Source organism: Solanum dulcamara, chromosome 2 (assembly GCF_947179165.1).
Source record: "Solanum dulcamara chromosome 2, daSolDulc1.2, whole genome shotgun sequence".
NCBI classification, from domain to species: domain Eukaryota; kingdom Viridiplantae; phylum Streptophyta; class Magnoliopsida; order Solanales; family Solanaceae; genus Solanum; species Solanum dulcamara.
Genome location: NC_077238.1, coordinates 16,276,656 through 16,287,437, shown reverse-complemented (window position 1 = coordinate 16,287,437; position 10,782 = coordinate 16,276,656). Strand labels below are relative to the sequence as shown.

The window sequence follows — 10,782 nt, the reverse complement described above, 5'->3', positions numbered from 1 at the left end:
TATGTCAAATGAACAAAAAAGCCATTTGTTTATAGTTTGATTCAAAAATGAGATATCTTTAGATCAGAATATTAATAATAAGAATATTTTTAGACCAAATTATAAATGGAGAATATTTTAGGGAAAATGCATAAATTACCCCCCGAAATTGTACTGAAAAGTCAGTTACACACTTAAACTATCGTGTCTACCTATTATACACCTAAACTACCTAAAAGTGAAACAATTACCCTCTACAACTGACGTGACAAAAAAAAAAGCGCGTCAGATTTTCTTTAAAGTAAAAAAAAGATTAATAAAACAAAATCACCCACCCTCACACCCTTTCTTCTTCACACCCACGTACCCTTTTTTTCTTCACATTCACTTCTATTTACTCTCATTTTAAATCTTGATTTTTTTCTTTCAAAATCCATTAAAGTAAAAAAATTTAAAAAACAAAATCACCCCACCCCACATCCTTTCTTCTTCACATCCATCTACCCTCTCTTTCTTTACACTAGCTTTATTTACTCTCTATTTTGAATCTTAATGTTTTTTCTTTCAAAATCCATTAAGAAGAAAAATATTTCTTCTCTCCATTTTTGTGGAGAAGACGATTGAGGTTTGAGGGAGGATCGAATTAATGGTTAATAATTAATTAAAAGTTAATTAATATAAAATATAGTTAATAAAAGAAAAGTTAATTAAAAAATAAAAAAATTGATTGTATATAGTTAATAATTAATTAGGAGTTAATTAGTATAAAATATAGTTAATAAAAGAAAAGTTAATTAATAAAGAAATAAATATAAAAAATTATAATTTTTTTCACGTGGTGATGATGTGGTACTGACGTGATAATGAGTGTAATATACCACATATTATGAGAATGGTGTTATGCGTTTACGTGCATAATAATTTGTTTAAATGTGTAACTAAGGGGAATTTATGCTGGAATATTTTATTCATTTGGAAACCGTACTTTTAATGACCAACGTGGGTAAAAATAAAGCCTGAAAGATGAGCTGGACTATTAACTTCACGATTCGTTTTTTCTGTAAACAAGTTATTAGCACCTCCCCGGCCTCTTCTTCTTCCTTTTCCCTTTCAAACTCCACTATAAGTACCCCATCCCCCCACCACCCAATATTTACTCCACTCACGCTTTTCGTCTTCACCAGTCTTTTATTCCTGCTTGAAACTCAAATAGTTTTCATCGAGAGAACAATCAGTTGGTTTTCGGAATCGAAGGTGGTGAATTTGTGAAATCGGAGCAGGAAAATAGTAAGCTCTGTATGTCAGAGGACTACTACTACTACTATTACAGTAATAAGTACTACGGCGGTTACGGTGAACTTACAAATCCATTACAATGGCCTCAACTCAGGAAAAAGCGACGGTTTCTGCACCTTCACGAAATGCTTCCGCCGCTTCAGAATCGGAATGGACTGCCGGTGGAACCGTAGCTGAAGTTTCCGATCTTTCCTCTGCCAGATCGGCTAACGTCAAAACATCTGCGGCTGCTGCTCCATCCACTTTGACGGCTGTGATTGACTCCATTGATCGTCCTTCTCCACAAAATCAGCCTGCCGTGAAAGGTATCTTTCATGATTTGACTAATTTATTGCCCTATACGCACATGCAGAGGTGATATATCTCGTTTGTTCGATCGTAGCGTCTTTTTGGCATTTTGTAGGATGACTGCTGCCTTTTCTTGTCCTTCTGCTGAAAAATGTGTATGATAACTTAGGTTGCTAATAGGTTAAACTTTGAGAGAAAGCATGTGAAAATATGTATCACTTTTCAAGCTAATTTTGTGTCTTTATGCGGAACCGAATTTTAGCTGTTTTAACCTTCTTTCTTCTCTTCAGCATATAAAACTGTATCTTTCACCTTGATTTCTGATTCACCTTTACTAAATTTAGAGGTAGCATAAAAAATTGAATAATCGGCATAAAATGGGTGAAAAATCGTGACTGATTTTGTTTATTTATCACTTTTTGTTTTTGTATTATCAGTGGATCTACGTAAATCACAAATCTTACTCTTGTGTTCTGTTACCAAGCCAGGGGAGATCCTCCACTCACCGTCTTCCTTTTTTGTCTCAGTCGCTACTCTACACGAGTTCATTGTTGCTTGAAATTGTTCATTTTTCATTATTCTTTTTGTTTGACAAATTTTGGAAAAGTTTTGTAAAAATCTTTTAGAAAAAAAGTTTGTGTAAAAGAAAAATGTTTTTGGATATTTGAAATGTTTTTAAGTTTTAAGTCCTTTGCAACTGGACGATGACTTCACTTTTCAATTCACAAACTGTCTCAATACATTTTGCCATTTTGGTTCCTCCTATAGTTTTGATTTTTCCGGAAAAACCTTCTTGGATTCAAATGCCTAAAATTCTTATGCTATTGTGGCTTATACATATGAATTATTATTCTTATATCTCGCAGTGGAGTGTGTTGTAACCGTTTTTCATTTTCCTTGCATCATTCAATCACAACTTAAGCAACAACATACCCTGCAACAGGGGTCTGGGAAGGGTGGGAAAGGTAGGATGTACAGAGACCTTACCCATGGGGTAGAGAGGTAGTTCCCGATAGATCCTCGGCTCAATCACAACTTAAGCCCCAGAGAATATTTTATGTATCTGAATCAGGCCAGTAGTCTAGCACCAAAGTGCTCAAGACTTGGAAGCCAAAACCTATAGAACAAATTTGATTACATAATTGCACAACTCGAGAGTTGAAATAATCCTAGGCTTGGTCAGAGTGCACTGTAGATATTTGGACAGTTCAGTCATCAACTTACAGAGCCTTAGAGTTAAGACTTCCAAATGATCCAAAGGCTTGGACGGAAAGTGTTGTAGGTATTTGGACTGTTAGTCATCAACTTGGAATGACAAGGTTATATCAAGAGATGATGTGCAAGGAATGTTGAAAAAAATTGTGGCTCATTTATGAAACAATTGTTCTAATTTGATGTTGACAGGAATCCCTACCTTGTTGAGGGCTCAAACTCACCATCCCTTGGACCCCCTAACTGCTGCTGAAATTTCCGTGGCCGTGGCAACTGTCAGGGCAGCTGGAAGCACTCCTGAGGTCATTATTTATTCTATGCATATAGATGTTTTTGTTTCCGTCTCTCTAATCATCAATATTTAACAGTGAACTTTGATGTTTAGGTGAGAGATAGCATGCGCTTTGTTGAGGTGGTTTTGGTGGAACCAGATAAGAGTGTGGTTGCTTTAGCTGATGCATACTTCTTCCCTCCATTTCAACCATCTTTATTGCCGAGAACAAAAGGTGGGCCTGTAATTCCCAGTAAACTTCCTCCAAGGCAGGCTAAACTGATTGTTTATAACAAGAAATCAAATGAGACCAGCATATGGATTGTTGAGCTCTCACAGGTTCATGCTGTCACTCGAGGAGGCAACCACCGTGGCAAAGTCATTTCATCTAAAGTTGTGCCCGATATACAGCCACCAATGGTAGGTGCCTATGTTAAATTATAAGCTGATATCATGTTGAAAGTTTTAAAATTTTTTGCTAGGTGATTTTACCAGGTCTTGGTTAACATTTCCACCAATTATTTCCACTAGATTGGGCCTGAGTGAATTATCAATAGCTATAAGAAAGCTATTTTGATGCTTGGAGTACTTTTATACTTTTTTCTCCTTGCGACTAGATAGCCACAACAATCGCTGCACTAGTTGTGTGCTCTACATACTTGCGGCTTTTCTTTTGTCCAAATGGAAGAAATCCAGTGATAATGTTTCATGGCAACACAAGAATAAGAACCCTACTTTACTGCTGCACCCAAAAGAGAAATATCATCTGTAAATTGAATTGTAGGACGCTGTTGAATATGCTGAATGTGAAGCTGTGGTGAAGGATTTCCCTCCTTTTCGCGATGCAATGAAGAAGAGAGGAATCGATGATATGGATCTTGTGATGGTCGATGCCTGGTTGGTTGCTCTGTTCTTTAAATCTTCCTGTAAACAGCATCACATGAGATTTCTTAGTATATAATAGCATTGTCTATAGTGTGGCTTAGATATAATAACGCTCCTAGGCATCCAGGTGTGCAGGTTATTTCAGTGAGGCTGATGCACCTAACCGCCGTCTAGGAAAACCTCTTATCTTTTGTAGAACTGAGAGCGACTGTCCGATGGAAAATGGCTATGCTCGCCCAGTTGAAGGAATTCATATAGTTGTTGATATGCAGAATATGGTTGTGATAGAGTTTGAAGATCGTAAACTGGTTCCATTACCACCAGCTGATCCACTGAGAAATTACACTGCCGGTGAAACAAGAGGAGGGGTTGACCGAAGTGATGTTAAACCTCTTCTTATTAGTCAACCTGAAGGTCCTAGCTTCCGTGTCAATGGGCACTTTGTTGAATGGCAGAAGGTACTTTCTTTTTTACAATATATCATTTTACTGTATTTCTGTGGATGATTTAATTACTTCTACACCAATTATTATTATACTATGCAGTGGAACTTTCGTATTGGTTTTACCCCCAGGGAGGGTCTGGTTATCTATTCTGTTGCGTATATTGATGGTAGCAGAGGCCGTAGACCTGTTGCGCATAGACTGAGCTTCATTGAAATGGTAGTGCCCTATGGGGATCCAAATGAGCCACATTACAGGAAAAATGCTTTTGATGCAGGGGAAGATGGGCTTGGTAAAAATGCACATTCCTTAAAGAAGGTCAGGAAATATCTTATTGGCATTGTGAAATGCATCTTCCATTTATTATATTCATTGAAATTAACTTTGCAATCACATGTGAATGTTTACTTTTATTGCAGGGTTGTGATTGCTTAGGCTATATTAAATATTTCGATGCGCATTTTACAAATTTCACAGGCGGTGTTGAGACAATCGAAAATTGTGTCTGCTTACACGAGGAGGATCACGGAATCTTATGGAAGCATCAAGATTGGAGAACAGGTTTAGCTGAAGTACGACGTTCCCGACGGCTAACTGTGTCTTTCATCTGTACTGTGGCAAACTATGAATACGGATTTTACTGGCATTTTTATCAGGTGTTTACCCTTCTATAAATAAGAGCTAACTTATTGGTTTCATTGGTTGCATTATCTCGTTCTGATATCATGTGATTTAGTTGTTTTAGCTAAATTCAGCTGGTGGTGCTTCAATTTGTGCATTGTCTGCTTTTCATTTGGCATGCATTTCCATGTTTCTAAACAGTACATTCATCAATTCAATAAGGCAGGAATTCCACTTTAAATCACATTAGTAGTCTGTAGTTCCTTTATGAAAGAGAGAAAAAGGAGAAAATTTGGAGCTATTTGTCCATATTGATTTTGAGATTTGGATATTGAAACATCAATTTCTTATTTATTACCACAGGATGGTAAGATGGAGGCCGAGGTTAAGCTGACTGGAATTCTCAGCTTAGGTGCTCTTCTACCAGGGGAAGTTCGAAAATATGGAACAACTATCGCACCTGGCTTGTATGCACCTGTACATCAGCACTTCTTCGTGGCTCGCATGGATATGGCTGTTGATTGCAAAGCAGGGGAATCACATAATCAGGTACTCCCTCACATTGGCCTTCCCACAAGCCCCCTGTGAATCCTCTGCTTGACTTTCCTGATCTTCCCTTTTTTTTTTTCCTCAAAGAGGATGTTTTTGGAGCCTTGGGGGCATGTACAACCTAAAGATTTTCTTTTCTTCTGCTTAACTTCCATTTCTCCTTCCAGATCTTTCTGGTTATTTCTCCCACACCTATATTATTCAATTCCCAATACATACTGTGATGGTGTATCATGGCTGCTGGATCCTCTAATGTCATTTCTAGGAATTGTGTGTATCATTTTGGAAGGCAGTGGACCTTCTGGTTTTACAAGTGCAAGCGTCTTGTAATTTCTTTAGTATGCAACACATTTAGCTTCAACCATATGTTTATTTTTCAATTCTTTTCTGTCTTGCTAGTAACCTTTATGCTTGATTGCTATGTATGCTTTTTTATTGCTAGATACCTGCTAAAATTGGAAAAATTCGTGAAACATCCAAATTATGTTTGGACTGGAAGAGTGTGCTGTTTGACTGGCCCTCCTACATCAGAGATTGACATACCACTCGAACCAGTGCATGTATTGATGACTTGGGACAGTGAAAAGGAAATCATTTACAAAGACTAAATTTAGCTTTTTGAGCAGTCCATTCAGGATTTATATATGGGTTTCTGAATTTTTGTTTTCAATATAATTTGCCAAAGTATAAAACACTCAACTTTCATGAGAAAATTGAGTATTATGTGACAACAAAGTTCTCAATTTTTTAAAAAAGGTGACATTGACTTGGTCAAATGAGACTAAATGAAATGTGGACCTGAGTAGAATGATTAAAAAACTTTGTGCAAATTAGAATTTCGAAATTTTAAAGTCTTCCCTCTTATTTCAAATTTCAAATTATGAAACTTTCCCTTTTTCACTATCTTTCAATCTTACTCTCTTTTTCTTTCTTCCTCCCTTTATTTTCAGATTTCGCTGTCCCTCCCTCCATCTTCTTCTTTCTTTTTCCCTTCCTCTATCTTCTTCTTCTTTTTTTGTTGTCGCCATTGTTGTCACCGTCGCCGCCGTTCATTCTTTTTATCACATTTTTTTTAATCTGGTTTTTTTGTTTTTATTTTTACGGATTGTTTTGCTTTGATTTTGAGAAATTTTTTAAAAAATATTTAAGTCGTTGAAAGAAATTTTGCAGAAAATCAAGCAACTATCATAGTTGCTGAAGCAATTGCGATAGTTGTTGCAGCAACTATGGTAATTGCTACAACAATTACAATAGTTGCTACGATAGTTGTTGCAGCAACTATCGCAGTTTTGCTTCAACAACTTTAGCAGTTGCTTGGATTGTTGCAGCAGCAATGGTTGAATTATTGTAGCAACTTCTACATAGTTGCTGCAGCAACTTCGACAATTGTTTAATTTTTTTGCAGAAAATGAGGTGGAGGAAGAGCTGGTGAAGGAGATAGTGGTTGTGGCAGAGGAGAAGACTGGTGGTGTTAGTGGTGATGGTGGAAGAAGAGGTGATGGTAGTTGTGGCGGTGGTGAAGGAGGAGGAAGAGGTGGTGGTAGAGGTGACGGTGGCGGTAGGAGTAGGAATGACGGTGGCGGCAGAGGAGGAGGGGAGATAGAGAGGGATGGTGAGGGTGAGGGAGAGGGGGTGGTGATGGGTATGGAAAAATAGGGTCTTTGTGTAAATAATAAAACTTGAGGGTTTTAAAATTAGTGTCATTAACACTAATCTTAAAATTGTCACCTCTAGTAAATAATTAAGGCTGTGTTACTTTTTTTGTCACATTTAATCTTTTTTCCAAACTTTCATTGCTGTGGACAAAATAATACTCTCCTTGTATACTCTACTTTCGGTGAATGAAGTTAAATTACATATCAAAATGACCAAAGAATGTGATTTTCCTTAATTTTATATGGACACATACATCTTCAATTCTCCATTTCTAGTGGACAGGCATATACATATCTTGCACCTTCTTCAATATGTTTCTTTCATGTGAAATCTGATCCTAAGGTTTCTTGTATTCAGGTGGTTGAAGTAAATGCTAGAGTTGAACCACCAGGAGAAAATAATGTTCATAATAATGCATTTTATGCTGAAGAGAGATTGCTTAGAACTGAATTGGAAGCAATGCGTGATTGTAATCCTCTAACTGCACGGCATTGGATTGTAAGTTTCCTTTTCTCGTGCTGGAGCTGTTCTATCAAAGGATATAGTAAAGCTTATAAGGTTTATGTATTGCTTAAGCTCCTATGCTCTGCCTAAACAATATGGTATGAATATTTTGTATTCCTCTATTTTTTTCTATCAAAACTGAAGGCAGAGAGGCTGTATCTTGGCTATTCTCTTACATCAAATGCCTGCAGTCTTAAATAATGGCAATAGTAATACATTTTGCAAATCTGCCACAGTTAATGTTTACGTAATTTGTCAATTATGGTAGTTGTGAAGTCAGCATGTGTTTTCTTGTGGTATTCAACTGTTCAATCATATGTATCTGAAGAATTTTGTGCATTTTAAGTTATTTGTCGATGTCTTATCTGATCCCAACTTGTTTGGGACTGCTAAGCTGTTGTTATCGTCATTCTCTTGTGTATTTGTGTGGCCCTCTGGTGTGTTATGGGGAGTAGTTTAGATTTTATTTTTAAATGATGGTTAAACTGATTTTTTTTTAATATTTAGATTCGGAACACAAGAACAGTCAATCGCACTGGACAGTTAACTGGTTACAAGCTAGTACCAGGTTCAAACTGTCTGCCATTAGCTGGCTCAGAGGCAAAATTCTTGAGGAGAGCTGCCTTCTTAAAGCATAATCTTTGGGTCACCCCTTACTCTCGTGATGAGATCTTTCCTGGAGGAGAATTTCCAAATCAAAATCCTCGTGTTGGTGAAGGTTTGGCTACTTGGGTTCAGCAGAATCGATCCCTGGAAGAAACACAAATAGTTCTTTGGTTAGTCCATCCTCGATACAGATTAAAGTTCATATGGCAACTAAAAAGCATGCTAGTTGATGATAAACCCTATAATTACTTATTTTATCTTGTGTCTTGGCCATACTCATCTGTTATTTCAAGGACTATCATCTGAAGAAAGAACTTCAAAAAGAGGAGATACACAAAAAAAGCAACCATTGGAGTGAAAATATGTTATTAACATTCTCTAAAGGGGTTTGGGAAGTGGGGAAGGGAGGGTTTGGTGGAATGACGAAAAAATGGACAAAACACCAATTAGTACGGCTAAAATGAAACAATATGACTATCAAGCTCGTTACATATTTCTGGTTATGCTGTAAAGGGATGCTGACCAAGTTTTCTAAATTTTCAGGTATATTTTTGGACTTATACATGTTCCACGGCTAGAAGACTGGCCTGTCATGCCAGTGGAGCACATTGGTTTTATGCTCCAGGTATAATAACTGGGATGTAACATTTTTCTTTCTTGATTGGCAGTGTTGTCCCACATATACAGTAGAAATCCTTTTCATTGGTAAAACATGCCCAGTTAAGCCTATCCATCAACAGGTGTTTAGCGTTATCTAATTCTCATCCATTTACTTTTTCATTGTGGATTGCGGCTGGGAGGGGCCCAGGGCTTTGTTCTAGTGGTATGATCACAACATGTGATGTGTGGGTTATTGGAACATCACAGATTTGAACCTTGTTGGAGCTGTAGTCTTGTATTTAAGTGGAGAATGGGTAGAGGAGGATCCACTATATGCTGGATTTCGAGCTATGCCCCAACAAGTCCTCGGGTATCAGCGATTTTTAACAAAAAAGAACTGGGGTTGAGAACGGGTTGGGCTGTGTTTCTTGTGACACTGCTAGCACTGAACACGACGTTTGTTCCATATTTTACTGCTCATGTTTATGTTTGTATAATATTTCTGGACTCGTATACCTACGTTTGAGTTAATAGGTTGGCCCCCAAGTTTTTTCTTTTTTTGAAGCAAAAGAATTTTCTTTTCCGAGGATATGGTGATATCCATCATTTTGAAACACTCACAATGATTTTTCTTAAATCCTATGCTCCGTGTCACTATGTTAGTTCTGTTGTTGATAAATGTTGTTCATGATGCAGCCTCATGGGTTCTTCAATTGCTCTCCAGCTGTTGATGTTCCTCCCAGCATATCGGATTCGGATATTAAGGAAAACGGGACAGTGGCAAAGTCTTGCCACAATGATGGTATAATGGCTAAGCTTTGAGAGATTCAATCTAGTTTTGCCTTTTGGGATCGCATCGCCTCATGTTGTTGCATAAATTGCTTTGTTATCTTCGTATTTGGATTGGAATAAATGTTTCTTGAGAACATAAACATTCGACTGCATGTTGGGTTAACTTGTCTGATATTGTCATGTTTTCTACTAGTATTGTTTGCTTATACAATGACTGATCCATCTGGAAGACCCCCCTCCCCCTCCCCCTCCTCACTCTTTTATTAATGCTGATGTGGTCTTGTTTCATTTGTTTCTTCAAGAAATTATCCTGGCTTGCTGGTTATATGATAAGTAATATTGTACTCAATCCACCAATCTAATATTAAATGAATGGTCCCTCTGGAATCATCTCTCACTATGTGCCTGTGCATTGCTTCAAAAAATCATGCTTACAAAAGAAGAGAGTGGATATTTGTCCAAACCCCCTTGAGTTTTGAGTTATACGAAGGATGTAGATTCCTCTTTGTACAAAAAATTGTCCCCTACTAATTGGAAATGAAATAGCAGCATATGTAATTTGTCAAGGACTCCTTTACAATGTAAATTCTGTTGGACGTTAGAAAGTTAACTACTAAGTATAGTAAACTCTTATTATGGTCAATCATGATCAAGAGAATTTTTTTGTTTCAACTCTAATCCGGAAGGTTGGTATCTCGTCAATGTATAAAAACTATGTGAAGGAAGAGCTTTGCATAGTTTTTACTCCCATATTTGCTAGATAGTCTGCTATCATATTCATTTCTCTAAACAATGTTGAAAAGAGAATTTGCCTTGCAACTTTAGGCACAATGTTGAAAAGAGAATTTGCCTTGCAACTTTAGGCACAATGTTGAAAAGAGAATTTGCCTTGCAACTTTAGGCACAATGTTGAAAAGAGAATTTGCCTTGCAACTGAAGGCACAATGTTGAAAAGAGAATTTACCTTGCAACTGAAGGCCGTGATTGTCTTTAATAATGTGCTTGATTTGCCATGGTGTTTTAGCTTCTCCTTAATCATATTAATAATTACCATGGAGTGAGATTTCACGAAGATGTTTG

At 37.1% G+C, this 10,782-nt stretch overlaps 1 protein-coding gene across 1 annotated transcript; it reads left to right on the top strand.

Moving 5' to 3' along the window:
• Window positions 1–1,023: 1,023 nt before the first annotated feature.
• Window positions 1,024–9,913, top strand: LOC129880384 (N-methylputrescine oxidase 1, peroxisomal-like). The gene is made up of 12 exons (XM_055954388.1): window positions 1,024–1,580; window positions 2,968–3,077; window positions 3,161–3,466; window positions 3,831–3,943; window positions 4,059–4,389; window positions 4,477–4,692; window positions 4,794–5,030; window positions 5,359–5,544; window positions 7,558–7,698; window positions 8,212–8,480; window positions 8,854–8,935; window positions 9,607–9,913. The coding sequence occupies exons 1-12, from the start codon at window positions 1,355–1,357 to the stop codon at window positions 9,730–9,732; spliced, it is 2,343 nt and encodes a 780-aa protein (XP_055810363.1). The 5' UTR covers window positions 1,024–1,354; the 3' UTR covers window positions 9,733–9,913.
• Window positions 9,914–10,782: the final 869 nt, after the last annotated feature.

What these genes read in the sequence shown, in the direction of transcription:
- LOC129880384 (XM_055954388.1), top strand. Translation starts at nt 1,355, where the DNA reads ATGGCCTCAACTCAGGAAAAAGCGACGGTTTCTGCACCTTCACGAAAT. An exon ending in CCGATATACAGCCACCAATG is followed by an intron (nt 3,467 to 3,830) that starts GTAGGTGCCTAT and finishes ATTGAATTGTAG; the next exon opens with GACGCTGTTGAATATGCTGA. An exon ending in ACATTGGTTTTATGCTCCAG is followed by an intron (nt 8,936 to 9,606) that starts GTATAATAACTG and finishes TTCATGATGCAG; the next exon opens with CCTCATGGGTTCTTCAATTG.